The sequence below is a fragment of the Protopterus annectens genome, chromosome 6.part0, assembly GCF_019279795.1.
Source record: "Protopterus annectens isolate FY-2018-M chromosome 6.part0, PAN1.0, whole genome shotgun sequence".
Lineage (NCBI taxonomy): Eukaryota > Metazoa > Chordata > Ceratodontiformes > Protopteridae > Protopterus > Protopterus annectens.
In genome coordinates, this window is record NC_056737.1 from 150,185,823 (window position 1) to 150,210,128 (window position 24,306).

A 24,306-nucleotide genomic window follows, 5' to 3' on the forward strand; every position below is an offset into this window, starting at 1 on the left:
TTTGTGCTTGTTTTAACACAACTCCACAGAGTTAAGCAACCAGTCACTGTTCTGCTGTAGTCATCTGTTTATGCATAATGCACCACTAAGAATCTGGAATTCTTGCTCTCTCAGGCACAGAACATAACACTGAACAGGCTCTCAGCTCACACACTACACCTCCTTTCCAAACCATGCACTCAACAGATGTACCATCATATGTAGAGGTAATCACCAGAAACCTACCTAAACACCAGAGACCTTCAAAACTCAAAAAGGCTACATCTAATACAGCACTCAATACACATAAAACACAAGCATCAGTGTCTCACCAAATAAGCCCCTAAGGCAAAGCACATCTAAGCCAAATTATATAGTCATAGGTGGCTCCACTGGGAGACACACAGATGTCCTACTTACCAGGCTGGACAAAGAGAAGGTTATGGTTAGCTGTCTATTGGGTGCCAGGATCTATCAGATCACACATGCACTCAAGTCTCTCAACAGCAAGTACCATTATGACTCCATCATAGTTCATGTTGGTGTAAATGACTTGACATGTACCTCAGTGGGCTATATGAAGAGAGACATGATTGAGTTCTCTGAATATGTGTCCCAGGCAGGTATGTTCCTAGCCTTGAACAGCATTGTACCCTCCTCTAGGATGATATGACAATATAAAAAAAAAATGAATGACTTTAATAACTGGCTTAATTCCTAGTGTCATTCTAAAGGGGTCCAGTTCCTGTCTGCCTCCCCCATAGTACCTTTTTCGGCAAGGTCTCAAGAACAACATTTCCAATGTGACTATATCACTCACAAATAAATTAAAGGTTATGCTACTAAATGCTAGGAGTTTAAATAAGAAACTGCACTGGAGCACTCCTCTCCCTGGCGGATGTTGACATCTATGCAGTCACAGAAACTTGGTTCAGGGCCACACAGAGTACCTGGCCTTGCAAGGCTAAAATGTCTTCAACACCTTCAGACTGCAAAATGAACATGTGAGAACCAAAGTAAGAGGAGGACCTATCTTCATCAAAGATAAATACACCTCTGGAGTGGTTATACAGGAAAACTTCACAGAACTACTCCAAGTTGAACTAACTGCAGCTAAGACCCCACCTTCAAGTCATCATTATCTAAATGCCCGCTTCAATGAACCATGATACCCACGCTGCTTATTTGGACCTACTTGAGTCAATCAAATTACAACCAAACAATCTAGTCATGGGCAATTTTAACTGTCCCCCCATTGACTGGGAAACTTATATGAGTACCAATATCTTGCACAAAGGTCCCTGGACTTTGTTAAAACTAAAGCCTGGATCAAATAGCATGCAACCCCACAAGGGGTTCAAACATTCTTGACCTGTTCCTCACCAACATGTTTGACCATTGCATCCCCACAAGCATAGGACCCTCACTGGTTAAGTCTGATCACAAATCAGTCACATTTGAAGTAGCTATAAATCCTGAACCCCACTTAGATGAAATCAGGCTAAAAGGTGTCAGCAAAGCTAATTATACCCCCCTAAGGGATGGCATAAATAACTTCCAAGCTCCTGTTCCCACAGATGCATTGACAACTAAACTAAGGTATACACAAATGCCCCGTACAATGACTTATACAAATGTATTGGCACAGCTGTACCTGATAGGATCAAAACAAGATCCTTAAGAAAAAAATCAAGCCTCCCTGGTGGACATCTAGCATTAATATGTTATACAGCAAAAGGAAGAAGCTGCTGTATAAGAATAGAAAAGAGAGGTCCCAGTACTGGAAGAACACCCTCCTCTGCTTGAACAAACAAATAAGACAATTTGTAAAAATCCTCTAAGGGCAAGTTCAAAACAATTTAGCAACCGTAGCTAAGGATAATCATAGGGCATTCTTCAGCTATATCCATAACCTAAAAGGTAGGACACAGACATGGGATGAACTAGCTGTGGATGGTATTACACACACACACACACACACACACACACACACACACACACACACACACACACACACACACACACACACATACACACACGCACACACACACACACACACACACACACACACACACACACACACACACACATATACACACACACACACACACACACACACACACACACACACACACACACACACACACACACACACACACACACACACACACACACACACTGATCCTACAAAAATAGCTAACCTGTTAGCTGACAGGTTTGGCAAAAATTCCATCCCGTCCGCTCCAAACATTCCACAAAGAATTCACTCTACATCTCCCCCACCTTGCATCTCCAAAGAGCAAGTCATTAATGCTCTCTCCAAGGTCAAAACACAGCCTCTGTGGACCAGATAGCATGCCAGGTTGCATTATAAATGGTCTAAAACATGAGTTATCATCTCCATTAGGTACTCTCTTCAACCACAGGGGTCAGTGCTGGTCCACCTATTGCTATGTTTGGAATATACTTGTCAGACATTTAAACCAAAACAGAGGGGCTGTCGCTGACTAAGTTTGCTGATGATTGAAAATTAGGTGCAATCATTGAATCACCAAATAATGCCAATATACTTCAAGAGGAACTTACACAGACCAATGGTTGGTGCCAAAGCCATAGACTCAAACTCATTGGTTAAAAATGCATTATCATCCCCTTTGGTAAAAACGATATCCCTGCAGACTATCATATAAATAATAATTCCCTAAGTAACAGCTCAGTAGTCTTAAGTCTTTGGAATGCAAGTTGAATTGACTGTAGCCTGAACTTTGACCATCATGTGTCTACTGTGGTGAGGAAGGCATTCTAAGTCGCTCACCTGATTAGCAAAGGCATTGCCTCAATAGCAAAAGAGGTTATAACTCCCCTGTACTCATCCCTCATCAGGCCTATTATTGAATATAATGCTTCCTTTGGTAGGTACCTTACCAGGCACCTGCAGCAACTTGAAAGACCTCAGAGATTTCTAGCCAAGAATATTCAGGATCTCCAGCACGTCATAAATTCCCAGACTGAAGTCACTGTCACTGTACTCAGTAGCTTACAGACTGCTTATAGGAGACTTGTGTCTACCCTACAGAGCAATCTCGGATCCAAACCCAATGGAAATCCTGCAAATCCATAAGTCAAATGGGACAAGGGTAACCTGCTCCAGGGACCTTAACCTGGCCTGCGACATAAATAGGACCTGCTGGTGAGACAGATATATCTCTCAGAGGTTGCTACTCCTCTGGAATAGGCTACCAGTTCACATCAGAGTCCCTCTATGACCCTGTTTAAGCATAACCTTGATGACTGGATCAGAAACTATAACTTCCTGTTGGGGATTTCACCTATGACCCTCCTAGATATGGGCAGTCACTGCTAATGAAGATCTCGAGTTTGGCAAGTTCCTTTATTTTGGATTTCTCTAATATTATATTGGGTTTCTCTAATATTATATTGGGTACACACAACTAGGTTTATAAAGCCCTTCAGGTCAATAGCCCAGTAACAGCCTATGAGCCTATTCATTTGACCTTCCTTTTTTTCCTTCTCCACAGTATGCCATGGAGAAGGTTTTTCACACCTTGGATTTACATGTACAGCTCAGATGTTATTTATTTAAAACTATGGATATTTACATATCCAAGCAGCTTTTTATTTCCTTTCATCCCAGGTCTTTGGGTTTGGCCATTTCTAAGCAAACCATTTCTTTTTGTTGTTCTTTTCATGGTAAATGTCTTTCCTCCTCCATAAAAGCTCATTCTACTAGGGCTATTGCCTTCTCTGGTCCTTTTTTCAAGGGGCTTGACATTAATTCCATCCTTGAGGCTACTACCTGGTCTTCAGTTCATACCTTCACTAAGCCTTTTACAAGTTGGATGTTATTTCCAGGGCTACAGCCACCTTTGCCAGGGCTATCCTGCATGGGTTTCTGGAAGACTCTTCAATGCTGTCTTCCTCGCAGGTTTCTTCTTGAACTTTTGAACTCTCTCTTCTGTTAGGAATACTGTAACAGTGATATGGAAGGCCATGGTACTGCTGTGTAAAATCTTACCATAAAAGTAGATGTCATTCTTTTCACCGTTGCAGTATTTGCTCCCTCCCTCCTGCCCCGTCTGCTTTAGCCTGTTCCTTCTTTCCCCCCTCTTCTCCCTTTTCTCCTTCTGGATGTACATGTTTTTCCTTGTCCCTAGGGATATTCTGTTCCTCTTGGGGCTTTTTCAGTTTTGAGTGTGTACGTCCACATGTCACCGTTATGCCCTATGCCTTGCATGGGGAGTGTACATGTGATGTATGGTACCTGTAAGGACTAAAGGCATTGGTATACTGGCCAGCCACTGGGCTATCCTTGGTAAGAGATTCCTTCTGTTAGAAATACTGCAACAGTGAATAGAAGGAATCTACTGTTATGGTAACGTTTTACACAACTGAACTTTCTTCTATATGATGACTTTTCATGTGTTTGACATATGGATACTATCATCTGCAAGGAATATAGATGCGCTGTCCTAACATTGTATAGAGTTAAGAAGCATGCAAAAGAAATAATTGTCCCCATTAACACATCTCTTCTCAGACCAGCTTTAGAATATTGTACTGTGTTCTGTAACTTCCTCACATGCCATCTGGTTAGTTGGACAACATACAAAGATTCCTTACAATGATACAGCAACATTTTCTTTTCTATGTAACTTATAACCTTCATATAGGTGACTTATGCCTGATATACAAAGCAGTAAAGGATCCCCTAGTATCTGAAATACTTGCTTAGCTACTTCTCCCAAGACCTGACTACAAAAGAAAAACGTTGGGAGGGTGGCTTTATGGCTAAGGTGTTTGCCTTACAAACACAAGGTGCAGGGTTTGAGTCTCACAAGGGATAATTGGCTAGGCTTAAAATGTCTCGCAAGGGCAGTTAGCTTAGTACTAAACTATGAACCTATGAATTAATATCAGCCATATTGTGTAATGTGACAAATTCATATCTCGGCATCTTCCTCGTCTGTGGAATAAACTCCCACTATCAGTTAAATTCAACCCAGCAATTCATCCCGAGAAAGGAATTAGATGTTTATGTGGACATCTGCACTCTGGGTTCAAAAGGCATCAAGCTCCTTGGTAGACAAAAGGCCTTGGTCTTGTTCGGCAAGCCTGTGAACCTGTTTGAGTTGCATGACACAGCATTTTTTTATTTATTTACACTGGCTGCATACATTTACTAAAAATTATGTGGACATCATCTGCCCCACAGCAAATCAAAACTGGTACTGCAACATTGTTTCTCAGCACCAATAAATGAAAAAGTAAAAAAAAAAATTTATATACACATTTCAGAAAACAACATTACTGGCAAATCAGACCTGATTCTAAGTAACTGAATAACAATAACCTAACTGAAATATACAACTAAGTTGTCATAATATGACTTTCACTGCACTGATAAAAGAATGCAAAGCATTACCTGACATTGCTAAAAACAATTTAAAATACGCCATAACTAAAACAGAAACAAACCTTGAAACAGCATATTCAAACAATAAATAAAAGTACAGAGAGTATGTAAATCCATATGCAGTATAACCTGATGAAATTAACTGAAAGCAATAATTAAAGAAAAAAAAAACAGGAAAAACTGAATAAATGAAATAAGCGTATGTGCGATTAATGTATTGCATGAACTATCTAGTGTTGTAATATTTGGTAACTTGATTTTGTGGATTACAGTTTTAGCGTTGTAACAAAACTCATTTTTTATACTCACTATCAGACCTCTCAACTGTCCCTGATCTTCAGGGACGTCCATGATTTAGACACAGATTTTAGGTCTGTCCTCTTAATCCCTATTAAAACTGGTGACTGCTGAAGAAAAGGTGGTGAATTGCCCTTAATAAATAATGATAGTAATTCAGAGTTATAGACGTTTTACGTCAGAAAATCTATATTAATCCACATTCTCTTATTCTGCAAATGTTTCAAGTTAATAGTACAAATGTTTTAAAAATGTCCCTGATTGTTCCTGATTATTTGAGGCTTTGTCCCTGATTCTGTTCAGATTTGTCTCTGATCAGTTGAGAGCTACGCTCACTATAAACTTTGGACACCGACATGTAATAGTTATCATTTTCACAAATCTCATTTCCTACTCTTACTATGTCACGTAAGTCATGTAGCACACTTCAGAACTACCCCCACCTATATATTTAAGTCAAACTAGAATTGTTGTTGAACAAGGACTTCTGCTTTGCTTCCAACACAATAATATTGTTATGGGTGCCTGCTTTTAAACATCTAGGCCATAAGTACAAAGGCATTTTGTAGCAATTACATTATAAGATAAGCAGAATTGGGGGGGGGGGGGTTACTGTTCCTTATCTCACATATCAAACAAGCCTGTTACCTATTTTACTCCAGTTTGTAGAAAGACTGGTGTTCCTTATTCCCATGTCAAACAAGCCTATTAATTGTTTTACACTAGCCTACATAATGGAAACTCCTGTATCAAAACACAAACATCCATTGTTAATATTCCTATCTTCATGAGACGATAGGACAAATACCATAGAGCATGAGCTCACTTATAGATGACATAAGGAGAAAATACTCCTCCTCAAGGCAGTCATGAAAGTTCTTAAAAAGGAACATTCTGGCTTCATGACTGTAAACTATCATGTAAATATTTCCTCAATCTGCTAAAGATCACAGTTTGCACACATTATGTGTGACCAATGTATTTAACTAGGTTTGACTGTAAGATATATTTAATTTTTGTGATCCCTTACAGATTTCAGAAGCTATGTCACATTTAATCCTGTTTCACCAGATAGTTCCTGGTCCCAAGCATAAGGCTATTAAAACTGATTTGCCAGTAATGTTGTTTTCTGAAATGTGTATATAATTCAACAGTGATATGTAGTTACATGAAGTCCTGTAAATGACTCTACTTTTGAGCCTGCATCCCAGAGATAATTTATACGATATCCTAAGGCTTCATGAAAGTTTTGATATTTATGAGTTCAGAAAGTATTGTAGTTTGTTTTTCAAACTTTCCGGTACACTAGAAGAATTTGTAATTTATTGGACATGCCAAAAACATATAGGGAACCAAAACTAATTCTTACATGGCAATTGCTCTGAATTATACCTATAGCATTTGGTCCATGGTATTTAAGAAAGTGAGTGATAAAAGAATAACCATTTTAAATGGCTGTCATTAGCATCCACATTATTGATTTTCCTCGTATATGTTGATAAAGTAAATGTAAGATAACAAAATAACTCAGTGGGGATAAAAATAGTAGGATGGGGTGCTATTACAGACATGGATGCAGAGTTTGCATATGTGAATGACAACTGGAAAAAGTATTAGGGTTTGACCTAGCATGTCACATCTACCTACATGCTGCACTGCAAACTAATTCTTTAATGTAATTTATTCAATGAATGTCCTTAATTTTCAAAGAAATGGATTTTGTTTTATTTATTTTACATTTGTTTACTGGGGAAAAGGTCCTTTTTCAGTGGAAGCCCTGGGAGAAAAGCTCCAGCATTAAGTAATACAAACATTGTATAGGTTACAATAATACAAGGAAATTCCAATAGGAGTTCACACTTAGAATTAGCACAAAAAAGCAATACAGATCTGTAAAGTTAATGTTATCATAATAAGAGACATAAAAGTATATATATTTACAGTTATCTGATGTGGGTGCAGCAATGTATATGGCAAAATGGAGTGCTGCAGTTTTACCTGAGAATTGTCACAAAGTTATAAATGATTTGTGTGAGGATAGCAATCCCATAATTCGATGCAGAAGCATACTGCTATAAGACTAAATACAAAAGTAGCAAGTATAAAGTATGGAATAATGTATATCAGGTTTTTGCTATGAAATACAAAGCTATTTGAAACATTGTCTTCTGTAGTGATACATCTCATGAACCAGACATGATGGCTTTTACTGCAGTTTTATACATTCACAATGTGGAGGAGACATTTTATGTGCATATTTCTGTTCAAGGTTATTTTCTCAGTGTAGTACATTGGCAGCTCTGAACACAGTTCATATGTACTGACAACACCTGTGGGCTACTAGCATTGAATGCAGGTGAGATTCTGTGGCAGAGGTAAGGATTGATTCAGGCAGTCATGATAATGGGTGTTGTGAGCATCCCATCATACAGAAGTACTGTGTGCACCAAATGGAACATGTATGACCCACAGATAAATGCCACAGTAGGTTCCCAGACACTACTTCCCATTAAAAAATCCTCCTCTTGGATGATTGCCATGACACAAATGAGCCAGAGCAGAGTCACAGGGCACCAAATGTGGACACCATACCTAAACCAATAGGCATGCACAGCACCATGCTATTGCAAACATATTGTGCACTGTCCAGTACCATGGCAGTCAGCTTGCACGCATTGAGTTCATATCTGAAAAATATCAGCACCTCTTCTGTGAATGTCTAATGTGGTAAAGGACAAAATGACCTTACTGCAGTAGTACTTGTAATGGCAAGAAAAACACTTCAAAAGGATGACAGCTCCTATATTTTTCCGTGCACCTCTTAAAGTTGTCAGGCATTATAATCAAGACAAGCAATGTATAACCCAGCAAGAAGTTCACAATAGGCAGCAGATACACATTTCATTATCATGCTCCAATGCAGCTGGATGAAAGGCTTGGATTCCCATTGCTAGAGTCCTGAACACACAGTGACAAGGAAGAGATCTCATTACTGGCTGTGTCATGTTTCAGTGACATTGATGCTCCCTTCACAATCACTAATTGTAATATTTCTTCACATTCAGTGACAATAATGCTCCTTCACATTCACTGCCAATAATACTCCATCGCATTCAGTGATAGCAGTATTCATTTGTATTTAGTGACAGCAATGCTTCCTCACATTCAGTGTAAGTAATTATTCACATTCAGTGACAGTTATACTCCTTCACATTCAGTGACAGTAATACTCCTTTGCATTCAGTGACATTAATGCTCCTTCGCATTCAATGACTGCAATACTCCATCTCATGTTCAATGACAGTAATGCTCCTACACATTGAGTAATAGCAATACTCCTTCACAATGAGTGACAGCAATGCTCTTTTGCATTGTCTCAGTAATATTCCTTCACATTTAGTGACAGTAATACTATTTTACATTCAGTGACAGTAAAACCCCTCCACATTCACTGACAGTAATACTATATCTCATTCAGTGGCAATAACATTCTGTCACATTCAGTGATAATAATATTCCATTGCATTCAGTGACACTAATGGTCCTTCACATTCAGTGACTGTAATACTCCATCTCGTCTTCAGTGACAGTAATACTCCTTCAAACTGAGTGACAATAATGCTCCTTCACATTCAGTGACAGCAATGCTCCTTCACATTCAGTGACAATAAAACTCCTCTGCATTCACTGACACTAATACTGTATCACATTCAGTGACACTAATGCTCCTTCACATTCACTGACAGTAATACTCCCATCACATTCAGTGACAGCAATGCTCCGAAGCAGTCTCCAGTCCTGATCAATACTTGTTTTCTTCTTTGTGCACCACTATATAAACTTCTTCATTGTCCCTTGAACAACCCTGTAGAGAAGTTGTTATTGTTTGCATTTTATGTGAATTTAGGGCATTTTCTCAAAATTACATCTAAATACACACTATAAAAAATAAAAAATACAAACCGTAAAAAACAGGGAATGAACAGAAACAAAATAAAAAAGACACGTCAAGTGTCCAACGTGGACTCCCAAAAACTTTAATAGCAAAACCAGTAGAATAAATGACTTAACATGGCTACTAGCAAAGGTTAAGCTGATGATGTCATTTCCTTGATGAAACATTTGCTAGTAGCTGTGTTAAGTCATTTATTCTACTGGTTTTGCTATTAAAGTTTTTGGGAGTCCACGTCGGACACTTAATGTGCCTTTTTTATATTATATTATATTAAATGCACACTACGTTTGTAACCAGTGTTTGGGTCCAAAATTAATCTGGAGGAAACTAAAAAGTTCTGTCTTCCATTTTGAGTGGAATATGATGCAGCTTTGGCTGGTTAAAGCAGGTACACATCAGCTTCTAGACAACCAACTTTCATTGTGTAGCTGTGCATTTTGGAAGTTTACTGCTAGCTAATGTATTGTGAGTAAAGTGTTCATGCATTACGTAGATGTAATGCCTTGGTTTAAAGGCAGTACTACATTTTTGTGTCACTATAGCAACAATCACATTTGCTATAAATTGAGACTGATATCTGTAGAATAAAATGTCTCTTCCCAATGAAATATGTAGACAAGAGTGTAGAATATAACTCTGCATTTGTTGTCAAGATTATAGCAGTGTTGACAGATCTTCATAAGGGGCATGCTTTTATGCAAAAAAAGTCTGTATTTCTTATACTATTACTATTATAGGCTTTAGTGGTAATGAAATTCTTAAACATTAGGTATTCTGTTGCATGGACAGTGTTTTTTCTCATGATTTGTATGATTAAACAAATCAGTTTCCAGTGATTAAATATTAAATTAAAATTGTGAACCTTTTCCTGAGGTGGTTTGTTAAATATTACTGCTTTTTCTAGCTTTCTTCACCCAAGCTGAGCCTGAAACTGATTCAGGTACATCAGTGCTCTACCCTTAACTAAATAACTAATAAATAAATAAACATCCAAAATAAAGCACCCGGGAACCAGAAAAATGAAGCCACCAACACGATGTAGAAAGCAGCAAAAAAGTCTCTTTTATTTAACGCTGCAAAAACACCACGTATTTGTCCTAGTATGTCTAGGGCTTCATCAGAAATAAAAAGTACATTGTGTTCCCTCCTTATATACCTCCTTCCTAATTAGTTGCAGTAGCGTCAGCCTTCTCTGTGGGTTTTGTATCACGGGTTGTATAAAACCTTTTCTATAGGCTCAAAAAAAGTGCAATTATGCTGAAAAGAAAGTCTCCAGAAGGCACTGAAGGCAAAGATTCAGCAAAAGTGAATAAGCAAGAACCAAAACAGCATACAAGAAGGTCTGCAAAGATATCTGCTAAGCCAGCCCCTCCAAAGCCAGACTGCAAACCGAAGAAACCAGCAGCCAAGAAAGAAGTAGCTGCAGCAAAGGGTAAAAAAGGTGCCAGGGGAAAGAAGGAAGACAAACCAGAAGCGACTCCTGCTAAAAATGGAGAAACTAAATCTGAAGAGGCACAGAAGACTGAAGATGACAAATGAAACTTCTGCAATGGGACACTAGTTGATTTTATGTACCTCCTGTAAAGTTTTAAAGAAGAATATTTTTATCATGTATTTTGTAAATGCAGTTTTTAACTGTAGCAAATAGCCTCACATCTACAGAAACTCAATGTTGGACAGAACTTGAAGAAAAAATGTTGTGCTCTTAATTTAATATGCCACTGGATGGAAATGTTCACCACTGGACAAAAGATGAGTGACTGGGCTGCAATATTTCCCCTAAACACTGTTTGTAAATGGCCATTTTAGTGTGTGAATTTATTTTTTGTTAATTTTTCATCACTAACACTCTGAATAGAAAGGATGAAAGACGGCAAGTTGGTTTGCAAGGTGACTGTTCAAATTCTAGTAACAACTCAGTTGGCAATACAGCAAAAGTATCTGAGACTTGGTTGGGATGGGGTTCATTCTGTTACTAAATGGCTTAACACCAAATGTAATGTTACAGAAGGTCGTTCAGACAAAAGTTCCTTGCCTGGGCGACATGATAATAATTCAATACTAATGTTAACATTTTACATGATATTATGTTAGGATACAAAATACTGCATATGGACAATTGTTATTTGAGAGAATGTATAGAAAGGGGGATGGTACTGAAGGGTTACGTGTATTCAAATACCCTAACAATGTTGTTGAAGGGAGTGATTTTCATGAAGAATTGTTAAAAATGTTTAATCAATGTGGCTTGGCTATTTTACAAGCCATTATTTCCAACAATGAAAAAGAAATGGAGACATTACTAATAAAATAGTTTCAGATCTCCTATTCACTGTGGAAAGTGAAAAAGTGAAATATTTTAAAGTTAAGGAGAAAATAGAAGAAAAATGTAAACAAATTTACTACAGAAAATGTAAAAAATTAGATAGGGATGTTTTAGCATATAGAGATAAACATACTTACCCTAAACCTAGTAGGCAGAGGAGAACATATAGGAATTATTATGAAAATGGAGAGGGTGAAATACAGAGGGGAGACACAGTTAACACAAGATGGAACACCTCTATGGAACCCTTGGAATTTCAGAGATGTGAGGACCAGGGGGGATATAACTTGAATGACCCTTTAGAATTCTCTACAGTGAGGAGATCTGAGAGAATCAGGCTACAAAATCCAGTGAATTACTCCTACCCAAATGGTGGGTATCGGAAGGGGGGTATTAAAAGATGAAGTTCAAACCCATGTAATACCTGGGAACGTAAAGGAAAAAAGCATTGTAGTGGATGGTTACCATAATTTATACCAAAATTTCAGCATTTTCAACTACAGTTCCGTAGATATAGGACCTATACACTTTAGTTTGTTCACTAAATGACTCAGATTTGTACCTAGTAGTACAAGTCAAATCGAACACATGCTCATAGACCTCAAATTATTTTTGAGGAAGAAAAATCTTGAACTCATGATGCCTAACAGACCTCCTGCTAGCACTATTAGGAAAAAGAGTATATTCAACCCACCCCTCCATCCCCAACTCAAAGATTTTGAGACCCAAGTAGAGATGGAGTTGAGACAAAACCTAAATAATCAAACTAGATTCTACAACTTAACCAAAGAAGAATATGCATTGTTGGATTCATTGAGAAAGAACTGTTATGTGAGGGTTATGAATCCTGACAAGGGGGGGGGGGTCTTTATGGATAGCATAATGTACTCAGCTAAAATGCTGGAAATGTTGAATAATTCTGAAAGGTACACTAGAATTTCCCATAATGAAATCAATGTGGCCCATCCGAAAACAGATTTTATGTTACAGCAAATGGTTAATGACTAACAGATAAGCCAGGAGACTTTATCATTTCTGACTATTGACAAACTCAAAGTCTCTTCTATCTTCGAAATACCGAAGGTCTATAAGCATGCCCTTGATCCACCTTTGAGACCTATAGTAGCCGCTTCAGGTCCTAAAACTTATCCAATAGCCAAGTACTTAGATTTAAGACTAAAGGAAGTATGGCTAAACAAGGTGGGCATCCATAAGGATTCTTGGCCTTTTTGAGGAGCATCGACCAGGGGTTATATCATGAAAACCTTATTTTCGTTACTTTAGATATACAGGACCTGTTCAATGTTATACCTTACCAAACTGGTTTGGACTGGTTCGAAGAAGCACTGAGAACAAAAGGTAGCTTAGATAATGATACTATAATTCTGATGACAGAACTGATGGAAATGGTACTCAAACAGAATTTTCTCTACTTCGAGGGCGATTTTTTTAAACAGACAAGTGGAGTAGCCATGGGGGCCAGTTGTGCCCCCATGTATGCCAACTTGGTTTTGTCCACATGGGAAGAGAAATTTGTGTTTCACTCCGACTACTCTCAATACTGGAGTTATTATAGATGCTACCTGGATGACATAGTCATTTTTTGGAATGGGCCAGAACAAAAGTTAAATGAGTTCATAATTTACTTGAATAACACAACGTCCTTTCTCATATTCACCCACAATATTACCCATGACCAGCTACAGTTTTAGACATACTTATTGAAAAAGTACCAGGAGAGAAGGCATTTAAGTCTAGTGTGTTTAGGAAAAAGACATTCTCCAACTCCTATTTATTTTTCACTAGTGGACACCCCTTCAGTCAAAAGAAGGGGATTGTGAAAGGTCAGTTTATTAGGATTTGCAGAATGACCTCTAACGACCAAGACTATGTTATTGAGAGCAGTAAACTAAGGGCTATGTTCATGGAAAGAAAGTATCCAATAGAGTTGATAAAACAAGTGGAAGGTGAAATTTTGAAGGAAAGAAAAGGAAGGTTTGGTCCAATTTTGGACAGGCCAGAGCTGAACATCCATCGAAAAGTAAATAATGATACTGACCAAACTGGATGGAATTGTAACTTTATATTGAATTTTAGCAGTAATCCAACTGATAAAATACGTTGACAGAACAGGGTATATCCACGTCACTCGAAGCCAGTTTAAAACAGATAATCTTTATTGTAATCCACACGGGTTAAGCGCTTTCATCTGCCTGCAACGCAGATTTCATCAGAACCATTCTACAAGGCATAAACTCAGTCTTAAATACTAGATTTGGCGCCAAACACAATTGATTAATTAATTCAATTAACTTGGATAAGTCTTAAAACAGCCATGCTCTTAAAATAATATGAAGTAGAAATTATTAAAAAATATGAAGTAGAAATTATTAAAAATAACACTCTTCAAATGTTATTCTACGAATATACATATGAACTAAGTCCTCTAGTTGATCATAACTCGTACTAACTTATACATCCTAATCACAAATGATACCTATACACAATGAATAGCAAATATATATATATATATAAAAATAAATATAAATATATAATACATAATTAAAAATACATAAAAAGTGTATAAAAATGTATAACAATTGTTCATAGTGTTCGCAAACAATACGAGCAAGATAACTATCCTATAGTAATAGTAATATAGTGAACTGTGTGTGGATTACAATAAAGATTATCTGTTTTAAACTGGCTTCGAGTGACGTGGATATACCCTGTTCTGTCAACGTATTTTATCAGTTGGAGTACTTCACCATTTGTTCTATCTTGTTACCATTTTAGCAGTAATGCCTGCTGCATTAAAGATATAATTTCACAAAACTGGGAGAAATTTGCAAGATATTCAGATTTGGACCCACTATTTAAAAACCCGCTTAGGTTTACCTACAGAAAGGGTAGAAATATAAAAGAAATGATGGAAAACTACAAGGTGAATAACTCTAGATCTAAGATGGGTACATACAAATGTGGTTCTTGTGCACAATGCACACATATTCTACAGGGGGATTCTGTGGATTTGATAGGCAGAAAAACAAAATTGATAACCAACTTTTACTGTAATTGTGACACTTTTGGAATTATATACGTCGCCATATGTAAGACCTGTGGTTCTTTCTATATTGGAAAGACCAACAGGAAACTTAAGCAACGTATATATGAACACATGAATGACATCAAAAAATGTGATATAAACAATGCCTTGTGTAAGCACAGTAAAGAATGCACAGAAGCTGTTTTGGGGTTCTTTGTAATAAAAAAGATTGAAACAGACCCAAGGGGGGACCATGGGAGACTACCATTGAGTTTAAAGAACTTCTCTGGCAGTTCAGATTAGAAGCGAATAACCCCCCAGAACTTAACGAACATGTTTCACTGGTACCAGTTCTCAAATTAAGAACCGCTAAGCTCTAACAAAGAATAGGCTAAGGGTATGCCTTACAGAATCAATTTTTATATAATTCATTTTTTTATATAACTAATTTTACATATATAAAAATAAATAAAACATAGAAGTATATGAAATGATCTTCCTTGTTAGGTTATTCTTTAGGACACCCCCATTTCATTATGCATTGTAGGTTTTTATTTAACATGGGGGGGCGACATTTTGGTTTTACCTTTATGCATAGGTATTTGTTCATAGTGGCTGTACATGCAACTGTTCTGAATTATATGATTTTATATATATTTTTATACTAATGTTGAAGGATGCATTAACCAGTATGGATTAGTATTGTATTTATTGAACTAATGTTATAGAAATTTTAGTATGAGTGTCTTATTATATTATTGAATTTTTGTCATTTCATTTAATTGGGACTAATTACCATCACTAGGTAATTAGGAAGGAGGTATATAAGGAGGGAACACAATGTACTTTTTATTTCTGATGAAGTCCTGGACATACTAGGATGAAAATGTGGTGCTTTGCAGCGTTAAATAAAACAGACTTTTTTGCTCCTTTCTACGTTGTGTTGGTGGCTTCGTTTTGTTGGTTCCCGGGTGCTTTATTTTGGATGTTTATCGGCTGAGTTTAAAGCACTATTCTCTTTTATGTCTTTGGTTTTAATAAATAAATAAAGTTAAGTTTTCTAAGTAGTAGGAATGAGTGTTAGGGAGAGCACTGCCACAAGAACAGCTGTATATTGTTAATATTTTTAAATTTTTCTATGTACTTTGTATCTGGGTAATACCTGTGAAACATTGCTGCTCTTTTATATCCTTCTTCATCTGGGCTGAGCCTGAAAATGGTTCATGTGGGTCAGTGTTCTACTGTGCTGACCCTCTAACAAGTGGATATGTTTTAACAAGCTTACATTTTGCTTGAGACAAGTTTGCTTTTATCACAGTTTCTTGAGCTTCATACCTCAGTGTAGTAACTGATTGTGTGTTATAGTTATAGTTTTCAGTAATTTGAGCTTTCAGCGATTTGGTCAGGGTGAATTGAAATTCGGTGAAATGAGCTTTCAATGAAACAAAGTAGACCTATTATATATATATATATATATATATATATGTATATATATATATATATATATATATATATATATATATATATGTATATGTATATATATATATATATATATATATATATATATATATATATATATATACATATATATATATATATATATATATATATATATATGGGTCTACTTCACTACTTCATATGATCGACAGCTCATATGATCGACAACCATAACACTGACACCAAAACACTGAAAGCTCAAAACACTTAAAGCTCATATGATCGACACTCATAACATCGACACATGAAATCCAAAACATTATGCCCTTAATTGGGGGGTGTGGAGGGCACAGACCCCCACATTGGGGGAGTGTGGAGGGCATAGCCCCCCCACATTATTTACATGAATATAGTCAATGCCATTAAAAGTATCCTCATGTATGTTTAAAATTTATGACATATGTGGGGGTCTTTGCCCCCCCCAATGTGAGGGACTGTGCCCCCCACACCCCCCTAACTATTTATTCCTACTCCAGGGTTGCGCTATAGTGGGGAAAGGGCATCATGCTTTGGGTTTCATGTGTCGATGTTATGAGTGTCGATCATATGAGCTTTAGGTGTTTTGAGCTTTCAGTGTTTTGGTGTCAGTCAAATGGTTGTCGATCATATGAGCTTTCAGTAATATGAAGTAGACCCATATATATACACACACACACACACACACACACATATATATATATATATATATATATATATATATATATATATATATATATATATAGGTCTACTTCAGTAGATCAAAATACCAATTACCTGAAATTCAGATAACCAAGATGAAAAGGCCAACAGCACGAGAACACCGACGTCCCAGAACACTGACTCACCACTCCAGCTAAGTAAATGCTTGGCCATGCTGTTGAACTTTGCCCCTTATCCTGCGGTAGTCTGATCTCGGAGTTTGTATATTTAGTTGGCGGTGTGTGGAGGGCACAGCCCCCACATAAGGGGGTGTGGTTGATGAAGACCCCCACATTGGTGAGTTTACTTTCATTCAGTTTTGTTTGTTTTTAAGGATGCTCAAGCATTTACTTACCCTGAGTGTTAAGTCGGTGTTCTGGGACAATGCTGTTCTTGTGCTGTCAGCCTGTTTGTCTCTGTTATATGAGTTTGGATAAATGGTAGTTCGGTCTACTGAAGTAGACCTGATCAAATAGGTTCTTACTGAATTATGTTTTTGTTGAAGATAAAAAGTTTCAATATTAAAGCAGATTAATCAATAAATTCAGTATTAAATCAGATTACCATACAGAGGTTTGTAAATGAAAGCTAAAGTATCATGGAGGTTTTTAAAACAAAAAAAAACTGCCCCCCCCCCCCCCCAAAAAAAAAAAAAAAAAAACTTGTGGCTATCAGATGGTCATGTATTCAGGCTGGAGATTCCAGAGCCTAGTCTTGATAGATAAAGATGTCACAGGTGATACAGATGCTTTTCCTATCAGAAATGTACAACTGTTTCATTCTGGAGACTGTGGCACCTGTTGACAGCTGCATACAGAACTGTAGCAACATTACATTGAAGTAAAAATACATGTTTCAGGTTTACATTTGGGAATCAAGAAGGCCCATTGCGACATCAGTTTTATTTTAGGGCGAACAATTATCTCACTGCATAACAGTATAAAAACTAAGAAATAATCACAGGAAAATATGAATATTAGATAATTAGAAACACAAGGATTAGTAAATCACTGGAATTTCTAATTAGTCTTTTAATTATAAGAAAACAAGATATAAACTGAGTTTGTTATTACTTTTGAATTTACACGTGACCAAATAAAACCTGTCTGCACAAACCAATCAAATCTGCTGAGGATTGTCTGTACTTGTATCATGTTGCTAAGGCCTGATATTTCTTATCTGTATCCATCAGGTTAATACCCTCTGTCCCATCCTTCAAAACCATTCTGAAAGACTTCCTAGCCAGACGTTGGCTCTTTTCTTGATGAACAACAAGACAAACTATATCCCTAAATGTGAACAAATATTTAGTTAACTTCTCTATAAACTGGCTAAAATTTCGTAACTATTAAATTATTGTCTCATAACTTGTATCTATTCTTAACCAATGGTTTTATATCATGTCTAATTTGGTATAATTATTTAAACTATATTTACTTTTTATATTATTTTTTAAGGACTGTAAAATGTGTGTTAATTGTAATACTTTGAGTTTTCTCTGCTGAAAATGGACTCTAACCCAGTTGGACTGGAAATCAAATGCCAATAAATAAATTCATAAGACCTAGTAGCTTCACAGAATGTTATACGATGCCATCAGTACTTGCTGAGGGCTGTGAATATAAAGCCATTTCATGCATATGAAAAATAGATTTCCAATATAGATAAAAAACAGTCATTAGACACATGGTTATATAATTGGCAAGTATTGTATATAAGGTAGATTGGCTGAATAGATCATGGTAGCAGCTAAATTATTTATGTGAGAGATGGCAATAAGTGAACAGCAAGTAAAAGTAGATCATGGATAGAAAGTAGTTTGTAAATTCCTGCTCTAACTGGTCATTGGAAAGTACGCAGATAGCTGGTATTTCAGCTCATTACATGTAATTAATTCCACAGAGCTTCACCAAAGATCAACAAAGATTATATTTTTATCCATTCACTTGAGTTGGAAAATTCATATAGGACAGGTGTCTGGACTAAAGTGTAACAAAAGCAATGCGGAACAAGGTTATATATTTTAATTTTTGTTTACCAGGAAAGTCCGACTTGGAACAAAGCCAATTTTTAGCGGAGGCCCAGTAGAAATGCTCCAGGTCTATGTCTTTGAAACGTGGGAGGAAACCAGAGCACCCAGAGGAAACCCATATGAATGCAGGAAGGACATTCAAACTCTGCACAGAAGGAACTCCAGCCAAGAATTAAACCAGAGAGCCTTTTGCTGTGAGGCAACAATGCTACCACTGCACCATCCAATGTATAGTCTGTAGTGGGTGGGTAGTACAGGAGAAGCCTTATTCAAAGTTTGGTTATAATACTTTCACATACTGTTTTAAGAAAGTAACTGATTGAGGAATAGCTAAATGCATTGACACTGACTTTAGATTTCAATTCCAAAGTCTAGCCAGACTGCCTTACTTCTAGGTTTAGGAGTAAACTGGAACTTGTTATTACTTAAAATTATGTCCAGAACAACTGTTTCCTAAATTAACATGTTTAGAACTGTCTGCACTGAAGCAAGATTTTTTTGGTTTCATATGTCTTTGTGAAGAAAAGAATGCAGTGAAGAACAAATAATATAAAATGCTTTGTTAAGCAGTAAGACATTATAGGCTGCATGAATATCATTTAAAGTTTATTATTCCACTTTATGCATTCAGTGCATGGCAGCAATGACATATAATAATCCTATATTATCATATTGTGTCGTATTTAGAAAGACTATGGCAGGTGTCTCAGACATACCTGGATAAGTAAATGTAATACCTAGCCAGACAAGTTCTCTGGAATCAGCTCTGAAAAGAAGCCCTTCACCTGTAAAATTTACCTGGTTAACAGACTAAATGAAAAAATATATTATTTGAATTTAGATGAGGGACAATACAGACATTTTGTCATTTTCATTCTGTACCATAAACTCCTACTATCAACACAGAATACCAAAGAGATGAACTTTTCCACTGGGACGTTTTATGTATTTACAGCTTCTGAAATATCAGAATTATGATTTCATCTCTAATTCCATTGTGCAATTTATATTATATTTATCAATAGTATATCCCTCCTCTAAATGAATATATCATAAAATTGCAACAGAACTTTTCTGCTACTATAGACACACTTCTACAGGCAGAACTTGCTCGTATTCTGGCATAAAACTTCATAGCTTTTTTCTCATACCTTTTGAACAATATTGCTTAGAATGTGTATTGTGCTCAAGCTGTTCATATTTTCATACCAACAGGGGGGAAATCCGGTAAGTGGATTATCTAGGATTCATACTAGTTAATGTAGCCCACAGACACTGCCGTTCCGTAAATGTGATGTGTTTGAGATACCCAAAAGTCTTTGATGTGAGAATGGAGCCAAGTATTTTTTTTTTAATATGTATACCTGTAAGGTACATCTTTCTATGGTCTTCCTGTATAGAAAGAATGAGCATAGCTTTTTATGAGCAGTTAACTACAGAAGCTTTGATATAGAGCTGGCAGTATTCTAAACTCAAAAAAGTGTGTGATTTCTACTACAGCACAGTTTTTATGCCTGATTTCCACCTGGGTGGTTGTGTGCTCACGAGTAAACAGACTGAAAAGGATTTGTAGGAAATGTTGCTCTGTAGATCTGAGGAAGCCCATGTAACCTGAGTGAAAGCACTCATGTGCCTACTTGGATAGTTTTCTCTGTTGGAAAAAAATATTTCCATGGATCAAGAAGAAACACGCCTGTGGAAATTATTTTGATTAAAATGTACTGAATTACTTTAACTTCTACACACTGTTCTCAACTGAGTGATTTGCCTAATAATCACTTATTCCCTCTGAATTAAGTTTCCTTTTGAGCTGTGTTGGTTGCTCCCCAAGAATAGTTCGGATTAGTATTCTTACTGCTACTCACGGAGTGGATAGTGTAATCCATTGCATAGATGTTCAACAGGACACTTATGATTAGGAAATCTATACATCACTCATTGCTGAGAAAAAAAATGCTGAATAATATCAGATGCTGGGGTGATGACCAAAAAAAAAAAATCCAAATTCGGGAACACTCTGTAAAGGACTCCATGAAGACTGCTGTGGGAGGTATGTGGTAAAGTGTAGGACAGTCTTCTTTCGGAGCTGCAGGAGATGAATAAATGGTCAGTGCTAAGTAAGGTAAAAAACATACAGCAGGTTTGTGTGTGAAAGTCAGCTGAAGAGAGACAGGAGGTTACAGGATTTCTTTAGGAGATGAAGTCATCAGGAGACTGCAAGAGGATCTTATGGGTTACTTCTGAGAAAGTCTAATCAGACAGAAGAGAAAGATGGTTTGAGGTTGTCTGTGTGAGACACAGGATAAGGGAACAATCAGATAGCCTAATATTTACCTAGGAAACTATACTATCAGTCTGCAGACTGTTATAGGCCTAACCAGTAATCAGAGGTCAGAATTGAATCCTGTAGCTGTGAGTTTAAGACCTTAACTATTACACTAATCCTTCCTTTCTTATTGGGATAGATGCCCTTGTGGGTCATTTTATGCATTGCCAATTTTCCTTAAAGGTGAGAATCAAAGCCTGCACCCTGTATACGTGAGGTAAACATCTTAACCACTATGCCAAACTCCACCCCCAAAGCCACTTGAGACACAGACTGGCTTTGAGAGTGCATATTAAGAGTCTTTGGGATTGGAAAAGTTTGGTAGTGAAGTGATGAAAGAGTGGGTTACAGGTTTCCTCTGTGAGAGACCAAGAAATCTAGGCCAGTTGACACATCAGTCCCAACAGCCTGGAAAGTACAATGTTTTACAGCAGACCGAATCAAGGAAGAACGAGATAGAGGGAGGGTGATTCGGATATAGAAGGAAGCTGGGAAGCGGATTCTTTGAACAGCACTGTAACAACAAAGATTCCAAAAGTGCTATAATTCTGTGCTACAGAAAGATGAGCATGAGTTTATTAATGTGCTACACATTCATACCAGCAAACGTAAATCAAATATCTAACAACATTATCCATACAAAAAAATAATAAATAAATAAATCCCCACACTGTGTTGCTTAGGCCATCTACTACTAAGATCACAGTACAGGTGGGAAATGGGCAAACCTTCTTTCCCCCCTGTTATGCAACCTTGTACTTAAATGCTTACAAAAGTGGAAGCATACCATTTCATCAAAAGCATTTTGATGTAAAACTATGACTTTTCAATCATAAGCTTATATCTGGCTAATAACATCAGGGCTTTTAATAAGCCCAGCTGTGCAACCCAACCAAATTGTGTCCCTATGTATCATGGGCCTTTATTAGAGGAAGATGTATTAGTTAGGAAGTTTCTAGAGGTTATGATAGGGAGATGTTAGTTTGGGTATTACTATCTGTCTCTGTCTATCAGAAACATGGGGGCCAGACCCAGGGGTGAATTTCCAATTTCCCATCCATTGGTCAAGTTTACTCTTGAATATGGTTAGGGATGGATTCTGCTTCACATGGATGGGGAGCCTGAAAGGGTAGTCTCTGAGAGCTATATCTGTCTCACCAGCATGTCTTATTTATCATATAACTTGATGACCAAATATGCTGCACCCATCTACATACCTATCTCTCTCTATATATATCTATATATATATATATATATATATATATATATATATATATATATAATATATATATATATATATATATGTGTGTGTGTGTGTGTGTGTGTGTGTGTGTGTGTGTGTGTGTGTGTGTGTGTGTAGTGTTATTTTACTATGCAGTAGTCATACTTTGAATGGTTGAGGTAACAGAAGCTTGTACTATAAAGAAAACAAAGACTTAGGAATTATAAAATAGTTGAATTAAACTAAACTATTTGCTGAATAAATCAATCTGCAAGTCCAGTACCAAAATGTCCACCCGAGTATCAGTCCTATAAGGATTTCACTATGGAGTTGTACAGAGCTCGTATTGTTCCAGATGGCACTCAGACACTTACCATAATCCCTACGAAATTACAGTAAGCCGGCAAATCTTCAGAAAATGAAATGAATAAATCTGTATGGGCAGAACCAGATGTGGGTTGTAGGCATCTGTCTCATTTTAACTTTGTTGTTCAACAGAACAAACTAAACCTGAATAGAAATCTGAACAAGCAAAGGAATACAGTTGTACTACTACAGAACCTTGCATTGCTTTTTGTTGGTGGATATACATGGTAATGTTGTACAGCATTTTAGTTACTACACAAGTAATTAAAATTCCCCCACTATAATGAAATTCTAACAATGTGGTGCATGGGGTTTTAAATGTTGCCACAGTGGTAAAAGGGGCAAAACAGTATGAAAGACATTCCCAAATGCAGACCACAGAAAAATACATTTAACATTTTTTTCTTAGCCATTGCAAACAGCTGTGGGAAGTTTTACCTACTAACGTAACAGACAGAACTGGAGGCAGGAATTTATTAAATGCTTTAACAAAACTTAACCTCTAAGAGAGAAAATATAATTTGAAATGTACAACTAACTGTAGCTTTGAGCTGACTTAGACACAAGTTATCAGTAAGCATATTTTTTTTCAATAAATACAAAGCCCTAAAATATATGTGCAATAATTTCAATAAATGGAGATGTCTGACTTTATATGTTTTGAACTTTGAAAAGGAGACTCATTTCAGTGATATTGTTTGCTCACTTTTGACAGATAAAATAATAAACATACAATGAAGCATTATAGGTCTGACTCTAATGTTATTTTACTTTCTTTTAAAACAATTTCAAAGCTCTGTCATATAACTGGTATAGTAACACAAAATATGATCTAAAGCTAATAAAGTTAGATAACCTTGTAAATCTCTAGATTGTGATGATGGGTTCCACTGGACACTGACAAAATTGTGCTATGTCTCAGAAGTGCACTTCTCATATGAGCTTAAAATAATTATTCAGGGAATCAAATGTTATAAAACTGGACAAGGGAGTCACAGAAATGTCAAAATGACTGATTCTATGTATTGTCTTGCAAAATACACAAATAAATAATCATCACCAAGAAAACTAAGGAACACACAACAGCACATTCATATTACTCTTACGCTTGTAGAAATAGCATCGTTACCACCACTGAAAAAGGTTGA

General features: G+C 36.7%; 2 protein-coding genes across 5 annotated transcripts in view; both read left to right on the plus strand.

The window, feature by feature from the left end:
* AKAP6 (A-kinase anchoring protein 6) overlaps positions 1-24,306 on the plus strand; it is a 2,898,826-nt gene that overhangs the window by 1,687,917 nt on the left and 1,186,603 nt on the right. The window lies entirely within an intron of this gene.
* LOC122804191 (high mobility group nucleosome-binding domain-containing protein 3-like) lies at positions 10,848-11,419 on the plus strand. The gene has a single exon (XM_044073887.1). It carries the CDS (start codon positions 10,920-10,922, stop codon positions 11,202-11,204), a length of 285 nt encoding a protein of 94 aa, XP_043929822.1. The 5' UTR covers positions 10,848-10,919; the 3' UTR covers positions 11,205-11,419.